This window comes from Orbicella franksi, chromosome 2 (genome assembly GCF_964199315.1).
Source record: "Orbicella franksi chromosome 2, jaOrbFran1.1, whole genome shotgun sequence".
Lineage (NCBI taxonomy): Eukaryota > Metazoa > Cnidaria > Anthozoa > Scleractinia > Merulinidae > Orbicella > Orbicella franksi.
Window position 1 is genome coordinate 38,990,124 of NC_138146.1, and position 13,617 is coordinate 39,003,740.

General features: G+C 37.3%; 1 protein-coding gene and 2 non-coding genes across 3 annotated transcripts in view; 2 read left to right on the top strand and 1 right to left on the bottom strand.

The window, feature by feature from the left end:
* Positions 1 to 9,809, bottom strand: part of LOC145479813 (uncharacterized) — a 20,434-nt gene extending 10,625 nt beyond the window's left edge. The window contains exons 1-15 of the mRNA XM_081458273.1: positions 9,595 to 9,809; positions 7,923 to 8,048; positions 7,803 to 7,838; positions 6,532 to 6,579; positions 6,407 to 6,445; positions 6,085 to 6,144; positions 5,770 to 5,852; positions 5,546 to 5,596; positions 5,378 to 5,450; positions 4,598 to 4,675; positions 3,371 to 3,822; positions 2,783 to 3,071; positions 2,156 to 2,268; positions 1,902 to 1,960; positions 1,628 to 1,770 (exon numbers count right to left, since the gene is read on the bottom strand). Coding sequence (XP_081314399.1) covers positions 1,628 to 1,770; positions 1,902 to 1,960; positions 2,156 to 2,268; positions 2,783 to 3,071; positions 3,371 to 3,822; positions 4,598 to 4,675; positions 5,378 to 5,450; positions 5,546 to 5,596; positions 5,770 to 5,852; positions 6,085 to 6,144; positions 6,407 to 6,445; positions 6,532 to 6,579; positions 7,803 to 7,838; positions 7,923 to 8,048; positions 9,595 to 9,661 — 1,717 coding nt within the window. The 5' untranslated portion in view covers positions 9,662 to 9,809. The remainder of the gene's footprint in view (positions 1 to 1,627; positions 1,771 to 1,901; positions 1,961 to 2,155; positions 2,269 to 2,782; positions 3,072 to 3,370; positions 3,823 to 4,597; positions 4,676 to 5,377; positions 5,451 to 5,545; positions 5,597 to 5,769; positions 5,853 to 6,084; positions 6,145 to 6,406; positions 6,446 to 6,531; positions 6,580 to 7,802; positions 7,839 to 7,922; positions 8,049 to 9,594) is intronic.
* Positions 6,699 to 6,770, top strand: Trnae-uuc (transfer RNA glutamic acid (anticodon UUC)). The gene has a single exon. It is a non-coding gene; the product is annotated as a tRNA-Glu (tRNA).
* Positions 7,335 to 7,406, top strand: Trnae-uuc (transfer RNA glutamic acid (anticodon UUC)). The gene has a single exon. It is a non-coding gene; the product is annotated as a tRNA-Glu (tRNA).
* Positions 9,810 to 13,617: the final 3,808 nt, after the last annotated feature.

The following is a 13,617-nucleotide window of genomic DNA, read 5'->3' on the forward strand; positions in this document are numbered from 1 at the left end:
AACGCGTATAATGGAAATGGCGTCGGGTTTGTTAGGTTCTTGATTGGTTGGCAAACAAAACAATAATAGATGAATTGTAAAACAGTCTGTTTTAAAGGTTAATAATAATGATAATAATAATAATTTTTGATAATAACAAGAACTTTATTAAAATCTCCTCAGAAAACCTATTTACAAATCTTCAGACATTCCACTATCGTAGACTAAAATTTTGATGAAAATAAAAATATCATGAGATCCTGAAATACTAATTCACAAGCTCATGACATCATCAACTTTCTAAAATTAGTGGACACACGCCCAGTTAGCGTTTAAACGGCAGACTGTCATTATTATCATAATATGATGATGATGATGATGATGATAATAATAGTAATAGTAATAGTAATAGTAATAGTAATAGTAATAGTAATAGTAATAGTAATAGTAATAGTAATAGTAATAGTAATAGTAATAGTAATAGTAATAGTAATAGTAATAGTAATAGTAATAGTAATAGTAATAATAGTAACAATAATAACATTTTCTGGATTGGTTTACAAACATCTGAAGCCACGGAAGTGGTGTTCGAATCGGAACGACGGGAGTATCTGGTAAAATTCGACACATGACGCGGAGGTTTGTCTTTTATTCACTTAACTTCAAGATTGCAAACTAGCGATGCGTTTTTCACAAACTATACTCTTGATATATACAGCACGTTGATTCCGTTCACCTCGTTCTCATATGATGATAAGCCACAGAAGTGTTATCAGAAAATATAGAAACATTTCATCCCCGCTGGAACGCACTTCCGAATCAACTTCGCTATTGTAAATCACTCCCGAAAAAAGTTAATTTTAAGTTACTTTTTTATTTTTTTTTTCATTTTATTTATTTATTCCATTCTAAAATTACAAAGATAAATATAAAGTAAACAAGTAAGAGGAGAAATGGAAAAGGGCAAAAATATAGCAAGCTAATCAGATGCCCTTGTTTAATTGACAATAATAATTAGGGTAAAAAAGTTAACTTAACATAGGAGAGGAAGAGGTATGAATTAATTAATACTGAGCAAAATAATACTGGAAGAGTACTTTTTTAAAACGTTTTCTAGTCGCTAAGTTACATATAGATAAAGGAAGGTCATTCCAGTCGTAACATCCAATAACAGTGGGGCAAAATTTCCTTATATTTATTCTGGAGAAACCGGGATTTAAGTGTTGTAGGGATGCACTTCGAGTAACGTTGTTATGTTGCTCAGATACCAGAGATAAGGTGTAATTAGACGGTTTTTCATCAATTAAGTGGTCATATAATAGCTGGCAGGTATATAGTTTAACAATGTCAGGAAGCTTAATAAGACCAAGGTTTACATAATGGGAGTAATATGACCACGAAGTGGCACATTGTTGATTATTTTAATAGCTTTGTTTTGTAGTCTCACCAATTGTGATAATGGAGCCTCGTAATTATTACCCCACAGTACGCAACCATAAGTTAAATAGGGATATATAAGTGCATAATAAATACTTGTTAGGGATTGGGATGTCACATAGGGTTTTAGTTTTGCAATAACATTTACACTTTTGCTAATTTTATTACTAATTTTGTTACTTGAACATTTTTTGCAGTAAAACAAACATACCGTCCCGTAGTAAGGTATTCTTGTATACCGGCATGCTTTCCAGGTAATTATGGGATATGGCGTGTGATAGATATCTCAGGGCGCCCTTCTCTGGCTGAGCAAACTCCAGAATAAAATTGGCCGCTACCTTCATGTCTTCTTCGCTGTAAATTAAGGCACGTTTCTTTTAGGAACTCTTTAAATGCTAACGGCAATAAGTTCGTGTTAATATTTTCTGTTTGGGTTATCACGTTGGCGCAGCAAACCTCATAATGCACAGATTTTTAAGACGTACCTTAAGCTTGTAACCTTCACACTTCTGAAATTTCGATCTTGAGTGTAAACGTCCCTTATCTTAAGATAAAAGATAAAATTGAATTACACAATAATCGCAATAAGCAATTCTATGATTTTGAGGGTAACAGTACATCGGACAACAAGCACAGGGGTTAACTTGTCAAAGTTCATCTGGGAGATGAAAACAGTCGTAATTTTGAAGTTTTAGAATTGAAGAAAACTTGGAAATGGTTTTCTGTTGCTATGGCTTACCCCTTTCTCTACTTCAGCAGCAAAGATCTTGTATTTTGTTGTAGTGGGACGTTTGTAGTCACTGTGCCAGTTCTGTTTGAATCGCAATGATGCTTTAATCTCGTTACGTTCATCTGTGAAAATAAAAACACATATAGATACACTTAGTTTACTTGTATATTAAAACGTTGAGTAAAAATATCATCCCGCATGTAAGTTATTGCAATTAAGACCAGAAAATAAAGCAACGGTGAAACAGATATTTTAATTATCAGAATGATTTGGGGCATGAAATACTCATTGCATAACAAACATCAACGCTGTAGACAGATAAACAAGACCTCAAATATTAACGGTCATAAAACATTCAACTATGATCCAGTTTTTTGACGCAGGGTTGAGCTAACCAAGATTAAAATCCACGTCCAGTTTATTTCCATATGATTCTCTCAAAAATCATTTCCCTAACTTGGCTGTCCATCAATGTCGACCAGGACGTGCTTCACCGAAAATTATTTTCGTGTACTTTAAAATGCCTGCATGGCTTTCCATACGACATACCCCTGACACAATAAAAATATTTCTTATAGTTACTAATGTGTGATATTAAGCAATTATTCAAGTTAACTAATCTATATCAAATCCTACCCGTGGGCCAATCAAGGAAGACCCGGCATCTTGGCTGGCTGTAATCGTCACAGCCTTTAGGCATTGGTTTGAAATACTGAGCCGGCGGTGGAGCCTGGGGCTGTGGAGGTGGTGGTGCGGCCACCCCTGAGATGGAAATATCATATGGGACCTGTGGGGCCTGGGGCATAGCATAAGGCTGGGGCATAGCCATTGGTATTTGACCAGGAATCATAGGAGCAAGTGGTATCTGAGGTTCAGGTTGTGATGTGATTCTGATTGGGTCCATCACAACAGTAGCGCTTGGGGTCTGTTACAAAAGAAAAATAGTCCAAAATAAGTCTTAAAGCGATTATTTTGAGCGACTTGAAGACCGATTTTGTCTCGAAACAAGACAGAAGTAAAATTGCACATTGTAGGACATCTTGAAATGAAGTAGTCTTGGGTATTTCCGCAGCGATTAGTAAGGTGAAGTTTTTCTTTGCGCAACGGTTAAGACAGATGGTTAAAGAAAGCAACTATTTCCTGCATTTTCCTAACGACAGCGCAGAAGACTGCCCAACAAGTCGAAAGTCGAATATAATGTGATAAAAAAAAGTAACACTGAACCTGAAAAGTGTATGGAGATGGAGCCTGGGCAGGCTTGGGCGGAGCAGGGGCCGGTTTGTCTTGCTTTTCCGGTTTGTCTTTAGCAGGTTTATCAGCCTTCTCGTCTTGTTCTTGATCACATGACCGCCCCACACAGCCCTCCTGAACAGGAGATGGTCTTGGAGCAACTGGGGGATAAACACCGGGAGCCGGAACTCCCTGTCCGGGGTATGGCTGAGCCGGCATATACCCAGCGTACATCTGACCGGGTTGGCACGCGGGAGGGACACAGGGTGACGGCATTTGTCCCATATAAGGATACTGTTGTCCGTATGCCCCTTGTTGTGGGTACAGACCATAGGCTGGTGCTTGTGTTGGTTGTTCAATAACAGGAGGGTCGCAGATGATCTTACACTCTGTGTTACCCAGTTGTAAAGTAAAGCACTTGCTCTTACAGTTCTTGTTGTTGTTTGCTGTACTTGCAAAAAGCATGAAAAATAAAATAAATTATCTCATTATAGCAAGTTTGCCCCAAACGTAAAAATAGCTGATAAGACTAATAATATTGATATAAGTGGTAAGATACACAACATCTTACAGCTAGCAGCTGATATTAGTCCACAGCACCATCCATAAGCCCACTACACTCACTCATTTTAGTGACTGATTAAATATAGTAATTTGGGAACGAAACAAACACAGAGAAACTGATACTACTCTAAAGTGTGAATTCGAAAATGCAGTTCCATCCTGATTTGTATAAATTACTTCCAAACCAAAGGAAACTCAAAATAAATGGTTGCTAAGGTCAGAGAGGTAACAATAAACCAAACGAGTGCAACAATTATGGCTCAGACCGTGGGAGAGAAGTTTGGAAGGAGGTCAGTGATGAAAAAATTTTAAGATGAACCTAGCCTCTTCCAGGCGTTCGGCTAGTTGGGGCGCAGCGCAGGAAACGGCGCGCTTCCTCTCGTCGCGTTTTTTTATTTTTCCCTGCGCCGTTTTTCGCGCTGCGCCACAACTAACTGAACGCCTGGTAAAGGCTAAGATGAACCATTCGTCTGAAACAGCCTGGCTTCTTTCAACTGAATTTCCAGAGATATAGAAATCTCATTCAATGGCTGCGACATATTTGTTTTACAAGAACTGTAAAGAAGCTTTATTTCTGACTATGTTTTGTTTTCTCGTGAAGCATTTTGTCCCTAGCGTTTATATTATCATATATGTGAGGTCGTAAACGTTGCTTACCCGCGGGATCCTGTTGTTGTTGTTGTTGTTGTGGATCCTGTTGTTGTTGCTGTTGTTGCTGCTGTTGTTGTTGTCGATCTGAAGAGAGACCTTCAAAGTAAACCTTTCTTTTCCTTAATTTAGGTGTGAGAATATTCATATGGCATTTGAGGACTGGTTCAGTTTCCTTTGATCGCAAGAGGTACTTAAAGGAGCTCAGTCACCGTATTTTAAGTTCTGATTTTGGCCACGCATAAAATTACCTTCAGATTGAAGAGACTTGAATATATAATTGTTCACTAAGAAAGAAAAACACCAAAGAGATAATAATAAACCATGAAGAAATACGGATGGTTTTGGATGGAAAAGATTAAAACGGACTATATAAACAACGAACTTGGAAAATTCACGCTAAACTTTTCAAGACATGCAAGCCGTGAGTAGCTCCATTAATTTCATACCCATCCAAATATTCCTCCTAATTTTTAATGTGAACCGAGTCGTGCCGTGGAACCTGGGACAAGTTGGTGGATTTTTTAAAACTGATTTCCTTCCAACTGATAACTGATCTCACCAAGTTCAAGCAATTTATGACAGCCGCATGTTACTTCTTTACTGACTGACCAGAATGTTTAACTGATGATCCTTGTAAATCTCTCACAAGTTTAGATTGTCTCTTAATTGAAATTTAGAGTTACATCACTTACAAACTGGAGCCTTTCTGCGTTTGCCAGGACTATTAACTGACCAGATTGGGTTGGTTTGTACTGATCACTTTCTATTGTAAGATGTTCGACTTACCACCGTAGAACATTTTAGTCAAAGACTGCTCTACATCAAGGATGTGCGAGAGAGACTTGGTAAACTTGTCCGGCTACAATCAAAACAGAATGGCTTAGAGAGTTCTTTTGAGAGCGCTGCGTAAATTTAAGCTGAAAAACTCTACAACTAACCCTAGATGCGACTCACCGGTTGACTCATAAGCCATTCTATAAACTGTTGAATTTTTCCATCTAAGCCCTTATGGATAAGAAAAGATAGAAAAAAAAAACAGTTAATAAATAAAGAAAAGCACACTAACAAACTCGCGAACGAAGGAAGCACGGACAGATGGATGGACGTACGGACGGACGGACAGACAATACATTTGTTGGTACGTAGTGAACATTTACTGAAATATTCAAGTTTCTTACCGGCTTCAAACTTCTTGTTTCTTCCACTTTTTCCTCACCCTCCTCATCAGGGGAATTGATCGCACTAAAGAGACTCTCAAGTTCTGCGAAAATAAGTTGTTATTTCAGATGAGTTCGACTTGATTGCGTCAAATTTACCAATCATGAACTTGACTGATTGTATTGACATATAATGACGTTTTCCTAAAATCAGCCATGTTTCTTATAAACGCCGTTTAGTAAATGTGAAGTCAATGGGAAAATTTGGACTACATATGCAGCTTATTATTTCGTGCAAAAACAGTTTTTAAAAAACACGTTGTGTTTGCAACCAACCTTGCCTGTCAGCGTCGGATATTTTGGAGTCTCCTTTCCAGTCATCTCGGATTATGTATCCTACATAAAAAAAATAACATTCAAATCTTAAAAGTGATGTAAACAAAGTTCTTTCAACCCTCAAAACTGAATCTTTTGGGGATTACATGTGCGACACACAACAATGTAGGATTCTTCAAGTAACAATCCTCCCTTTCTCTCCTCTGAGAATTATCATTATGTTTTCCTCTAAACAAACTTGATGGAGTATTGCATTACAGTTCTAAGGAAAATAATTTCCGTGTTTCGTTTTCATTTTAAAAAGAAAATCAGCGCTTTTTACCTGTATTGTCTGCCCCTTCATCAAAAGACCTCTTCTTCTCTGAAACAGAGCAATAGAGAATGATGAAAAATGGCTATTACCACTGGTATTGAAATTGAAATAAAATGTTATATGGTATTTCGCACCTCTTTTTTTGTCCGCTGACCGGGTCAGTAAAGCTTGAAAAAAAGCATCTGCAAAAGAATTAGCAGTTCATTGTCATCAAGCATACAATTTTCACCCCCTTTTTGTTATAAACAGGAAGATATACATACTTTTATAATCATTGAATGTTCTGTAACAGTCATGATAATCCCATATGGTCTAGCGGTTAGGATTCCTGGTTTTCACCCAGGCGGCCCGGGTTCGACTCCCGGTGAGGGAAGGAAAGATTTACGACAAACCACAGCTTTGTGCGTCGTGTGGTTGTCTTGTTGTGGATGCTATTAAAAATTTTATAATTTTGACAGACTTACAAATAAATTTCTTGAGTTCTGTGACAGTCGCGTAGTGTATCAACAATTTGACTGACTATATGTGAATATAAATTTGCTGATTTCCATTCGGGTCTGGTGATAAGGATTTCATGCAGAGCGGCGACTTTTGAACCCCTGTATGGAAAATATTAAATCTATTTTCTACAAAAAAAGGCAATAAAAACGAATTTATTTCTAATATTTTTGTTCCTCAGTTTTATTAGACACAAATACTGACTGACTTTGAACATGGATTCAATATTTCCAATTGTATTACCATAAGTAAAATAGTGACAAATGCTCGTCTTAATTGTTCAACTGATCGTGAATTACAAATCAACTCAGCAAGATTCCACTGTGAAATTCACTAATCAATTTCCACAAACTGTTGAGTAACAGATCAACCTGGCAAGTGGCGCCCGGGAATGAACTTGTTTATAGGACTTGTTATTGTTTGCACAATTTACCCGTTCTCCCATATGGTCTAGCGGTTAAGATTCCTGGTTTTCACCCAGGCGGCCCGGGTTCGTCTCCCGGTATGGGAAGTCTTTTTATATTTAATTTTGCCATAATCTTGGTAGAGTCACGTCATGACGATCGACCCGCTTGTTTTTTTCGAAAATTATTTTATAAAGTTCGATTTGGTCTTTAATTTATTAAGCACAATTATCTTTCTGCTCACCAAAACGTAGGGGTTTCTGAGTACTAAGTCTTAAGAGCCTAATATAAAGTCACCCAATACTTCTTAAGCTTCCGCTCCCCTCTACACTTGACTAAATGAGCAATACAGCTAACAAGGTAGATGATTTCAGAATATGTTTTCATATACTGATCTCCACATACGTAACTTTGAGTTAAAAATGCATAGAGAGCTATTTTTGCAAAGTTACGATTCTGTTCAAACAAGGTCAGCATGTGAACAGACAGTTAATAAAACTTACCTTCTTCAGCGGCCCGTTTTGCTCTTTTGTTGACCACTAAATTCAAAATGAATACAGCAAAATCAGTGGTTTTTAAGCTGAACATTTTTTGTGAGAGATAAATTCGCTTGATTTTGTTACCTTCTGTGGACCTTTTCTTTTCCTTGTGAGATTTCCCTTTTGGCTCGTCGTCCTCTACATCTTCTCGAGCAACTCGGATAAGTTCTTTGTCTGACTCATCCACTTCTTCTGTAACTTTGTTTTCTTCTGTGAAGAAATTCAAACGAGTTTTTGAAGTTAACGAGAGCTTATCTTATAAGAGTGTCCCTCAGTCTCCTGCTCAAGGAAAAGCACTCAGTAAGAGACCGAGAGGCTAATCTTGATGGTAGTAGACAAAAATGTAGTTACTATAGTATATAACAAGTTGGCACAAAGTCCATTCCGAATACACTCTCACTAAACTGACATACTAGTTATGCAACACTTCCGAGGGGTATACCATGGAATATCTCACGAGTTACTTAATTGTATTTTCTCGGTATACACACAAGCCCTTTAGGCGGGTTTGTGTGTTGTGCCAAGAATATACAAGTGACAAGTCTGATATTCCATGGTATACCACGAGAAAATGTTAAAGAACGGCTTTCCTGTATTCTGAATGGCTGTATTTGCTATGGTATAACACAGCTTTGCAATAACAGTCAGTTCAATTACGGCAATGTCTGGTCCACCTTTAGCTGCGCAAAGCTTTCAATCGAAACCCAGACTAAATTGATCTACTTGGTCTGTTTTTTCTAAATGATGTTTGTTTTATAGCCTTTACTGTTAAACGACCTTGCTTGGCCTTAAAATACTATTTTCTCTCCCAATGTTTATAATTTGTCTGCAAAGGGTGAAAGAAAGTTGACTTATCTTGACTAAAATAAGTTTCAGTTAGGGAGTCTTAAATCAGCTAAAATGAGATCAATTAGTCAGTTAAAACCGTTACAGTTCCCGGTGTGGTCAGTACCTCTATAAGTCATCATCAGTCATACAGCAGACTGAGAAATACAATTTCTTTCATTGATCCAACGCTTAAATTTCAGAACTTCATGGATGAATTAAGATATCGCTCGTGCGTAAATGTATAATCACAAAAAGCAAAAACCATGTCGACTCCTTCTGTTGATTGTATTTTGCTTGCTTGAATGATCTCACATTTTTGACGATAATTAACTTCTCGACGATATTGTAAAAGAACAGCATGCTGCTTGGTTTAAAGCTTAAATTCAGAGAAAAGTTAAATGCAACGCTAACTGCAATAGAAGTAAAATGTTCATTGTTGTTTTTAACTTAAAAGTTCACAGCCTATGGTGTTGTCAGACAAGAGGAAATTTAACCTAAACACAACCGTGAAATGTTGGTTGATAATGTTATTTTAAGTGTTGTCAATGTAATTAGTTTATAGTTATAGCGAGCGGTTTATATCGAAATTGTCAAAGGCGAGTGTACTACTCTTGGAATAAAATAAAGTTCAGTTTTAAACACTGGAAAGGTTTACGGGTGGCATTTTCTGAGGAGTGTCAACATTTCTAGAACACTCAAAGTTGTGAAAGCATATCACTGACCATAATTTTGAAACCATGGTATGCTAAAATTTAACTCAATCCTTGAAGCGCATACTAACATTACTAATGGTCAAACTGAGTTCAGAGTTGCTCGCATGTTGAGCCACTCAGATCAAATTAACACATCAAGGACTTACAAAAAACATTAATCTGCTCGGTATTAAAGTTACAGAAGCCAAACCAAACCGGAATCTCTGTTAACTTACTTGCTGATGGCCGTGAAAACCCTACTGCACACAATCCAAGGATCACAATGATTGACAAGATCCTCATAATAGTTTGGGGAAATTTTTCTCCCAAATTTCCGTCGTTCTACATCCAAGTTTCGGACATGAAATTTTCCGACCTTTCCAGATACCAGCGATATCACATTCTACGCTGATTGGTTCACTAGAAAGTAAAATAAACACGATATCCAATATTCATGGTACCAGCCCGTGTTTTAGCAGGTACGCGGCCCTGATTCGTTATTTTGCATGAGGTAATGATCGCAGCGCGCGAAAATGACGTTATTTGTAAGACATGTCGCGCATTTCCTCGCACCTCCAACTCCAAGATCAGATATTACTTGATTTAGTAGATACTAAATGTTTTTATTCTTTTAGAAAATTGGGATTATGCAAGACTAAAATAGTCCTTCGATGAAATGCCTTACAAGTTGAATGGATTTCATGAGTTTGGCTGACCATAGCTTTATCTACTACGTCGCCCAACAAAAACAATTACATGGTTGGTTGTCATAAGGTCAGCCAAGATCGATTGCCATAACATGACCATCGTCGTTAGCTGGGTACTGGATAATTCTTTTCGGCCTTGGGATATTCAGGCTTGTTCTTGAGGGCCGTGGATCGAAAATGCTGGCGAGTCCTGAATTGACGACAGAAAAAGATTTCACTTCGAATTAAATATTGTAAGTGAACTACTGCTATCAATTGATCACTTCGATTAAATATATTTACTCTGGTTCAAAACAGTTTGAACTTTGTGCAACTTTAAAGTGATCTTGTTCAGATTTTTAGAATATCTTTACACGCAGTTTTCAGCATCTGACATAGGCGGAATAATTTTGTTTGCCTTCAACCTTCATGCTAACGCTTCATTGCACAACACAGTCCCGTAAACAAATCTACGTTTTCCATTTGAAATTTTCTGTTTGGCAATTTTTCCTGCTTTGTGCCAAATGATGGGGAAAAGGAGAGAAACCCAGTCCATTCACCATCGCGCCAGCTACAATTTACAAACGCAGCTCATGGACCTTTAGAGAATCTCTCTCTCACGGTTCTCTGGGGCCCGTTTCTCGAGGGTCCCGAAAAGTTTTCGTACCCGGAAAGCCGTAGCAAAATCTCGAACCCTATGATTACAGAGCTGTTTTACTCACATATTCTTTTTTTTTTTTTTTTTTTTTTTTTTTAAATTTTTTTGTTTTGTTTTTTTTTGTTGCTAAACACACAATTACTTACATTGCCTTACTCTACTCACAACAATAACTAACCTACTTACAATACACTACACTATTGTTATCATCATCATTATTATTATTATTATTATTATTTCTAATGCTTTTACCGTCTTACAAACGTCACTTACAATACATAAAAAAAACACCTATTTACAATACTTGGCATTACGTTACTTACTTACAATACACATTGATTGCTTATTATGACTTACACATTACGTTACTTAAGGAGTTACAATACAATGTAATTACTTAATTATACAAAAAAAAAAACAACAACAACAACAAAACAAACAAAAAAAAGAGAAACAAAGACCTTGCAACTAATTACTACGGGAAACGCCTTAAATGGTGAGAAGGAATTTCCACTTCTGTTGAAATTCCCTTTCGCCATTCGACGTTGCAGCAATATATTTTTCTATCTCGATTTTATCCTGCACTAATGAGATGAAGTCGCTGAAAACGAACATAGTATTATTTAGAGCGTTGATATAAAGAAAATATTTGCCTAGTATTATGAGGTGGTTGAGGGTCAAACGGTGAGTACAAGGACGAGTAATTCCAAATAATACCTCTGGCTCGGAGAGAAGTAAACTCGCGTTACTTACAGTAGAATACCAACTTTGGAACTTATACCAAAAGGAAGACGCTTGCGGACAGCTAATAAACAAATGACGTATGTTTTGACTATCAGAGGGACAGAAAGGGCAGGATGGGGAGGCAACCTTGTTCATTTTGTATAATATACTGTTCGTGGCTAAAATGTTGTGTATAATTTTGTGCTGAAACATTGCCAATTTAACTTCTTTTGTGGCTGTGAAAGGCAGAAGATAAATTTTATTTAGATTCTCTTTTGCGATGCCGTATGATAAGAGTTTTTTTTCTGAAGTGGGAGGTTGAAGATTTTCTAAGGTTAACAGTTTGTCGTATAACATCTTGCACGTTATATTACAGATTGGCGGCGGAGGTGTAGTAGAATCGCCAGAATTAACGTGAAGGAGCTTCTTCCAACTTTGAGGGATCGCAGATAAAAGACTATAATATTGTAAAAAGTTGCAATTTAGCATGTATTTATTGCGCAAGGAAAGGAAAGGCAGGAAGCAATTTTCACGCTCGTCAAAAAGGTCTGAAATTTGCTTTATACCTGCTCGGTGCCAATGAGGTAGATATACCATTTTTTTGTCAATCGTAATGAATTTGTTGTTCCAGATTGTCTGAGACAGTATCTCGGTCTTGCTGTGAGGTGTCGTAGACACGATTTCTTGCCAATGATGAATAATTTGTTTGTAAAATTCAGGAAGATGGCCATTAAGATCAAGAAAGTTGTAGTTATAATTACATTGAAAGATCTCAGTACCGCCGACAGTAGAGAGAAACGATTTTGGAATATACTTCCACGGTGCATCTGAGTCTGAGCACAGCCGTTTTACCCAAGTTAGTTTCAAAGCCTTATCGAAAAGTACAAAATCTTTCATGCCAAGACCGCCATCCGATTTCTTCTTGATGAGGGTTGTCTTTTTTATTTTGGCGGGTTTTTGCTTCCAGATAAAATCGAACACTATTTTATTGACCTCTGTTGCAAAGTTTTTTGGAGTCTCCATAACACTGGAGATGAATACAAGTTTGGAGAGGGCCAACGTTTTAACAATATTTATTCTACCGTATATAGATAAGTCTCTTCGGGACCAGACACTTAAGGTTTTCTTTAGGGATCCTAATTTTTCAAAGAAATTTTTCTTATGAGACAATTCAATATTATAGGTAAAATGCACACCGAGCGCGTAAACGGGATCATCGCTGATTTGGAGGTTGCAAATTGCGTCTTTCCTATGGCGCATGGAGCCAAGCCATAGCATTTCTGATTTTGCCTGATTTATTTTTAGGCCAGAGCATTTTTCAAACAGTGAGAGTAAGTAAAATAAATTAGAAACTGACTGGACATCAGCAAGAAGGGCAGTTGTGTCGTCAGCATACTGTGTGAGCTTGACCTCTTCATTTCCCTGGATATGTATGCCCTTGATGTCTTTTGACCGTTTTATACTTTGGGCAAGAAGCTCCATAGCGATAACAAAGAGTATGCCTGAAAGGGGACAACCCTGACGGACACCGCGTTCTAAGTAGAAGTGTTTAGAGGCAACACCATTGTTAATGACACAACTAGAGATGTCTTTATAGAACACGCTGACCCATTGCCGGAGATTTGGTCCAAAGTTGAAAGATTCAAGGCATTTTTGGATAAAGTTCCATTCAATTGAATCAAAAGCTTTCTCGAAATCTAAGAAAACAGCTATACCTGGTATATTTTTAATTTTAGTGAAGTCCATTGTGTCTGCTATTAGTCTGATACTTTCTCCAATGAATCTACTTTTTACGTAGCCGGACTGACAAGGATGTATTACGCTTGGCAAGATCTTTTCCAAGCGAAGAGCGATAGTTTTGGTCGCAATTTTGTAGTCAACATTAAGTAGCGAAACTGGTCTCCAATTTGTTAAATATTCCGCGTTCTTGTTCTTTTTTGGGATTAAAGAGATAATACCTTGTCGTTGAGAGATAGAAAGTGATCCATGTTGAAATGCATAATTAAAACTTTCCACCATGAATTTACCAACAGCGTTCCAAAAAAAGCGATAGAACTCTGAAGTGAGGCCATCTGTACCTGGTGTTTTATTGCTTTCCATCTTCATAAGCGCTCGTTTACATTCATCGATAGACATAATGCCTTCGCAAATTTTTGCAGTTTCTTCTGACAATACATTTTCCGTATTAAAGA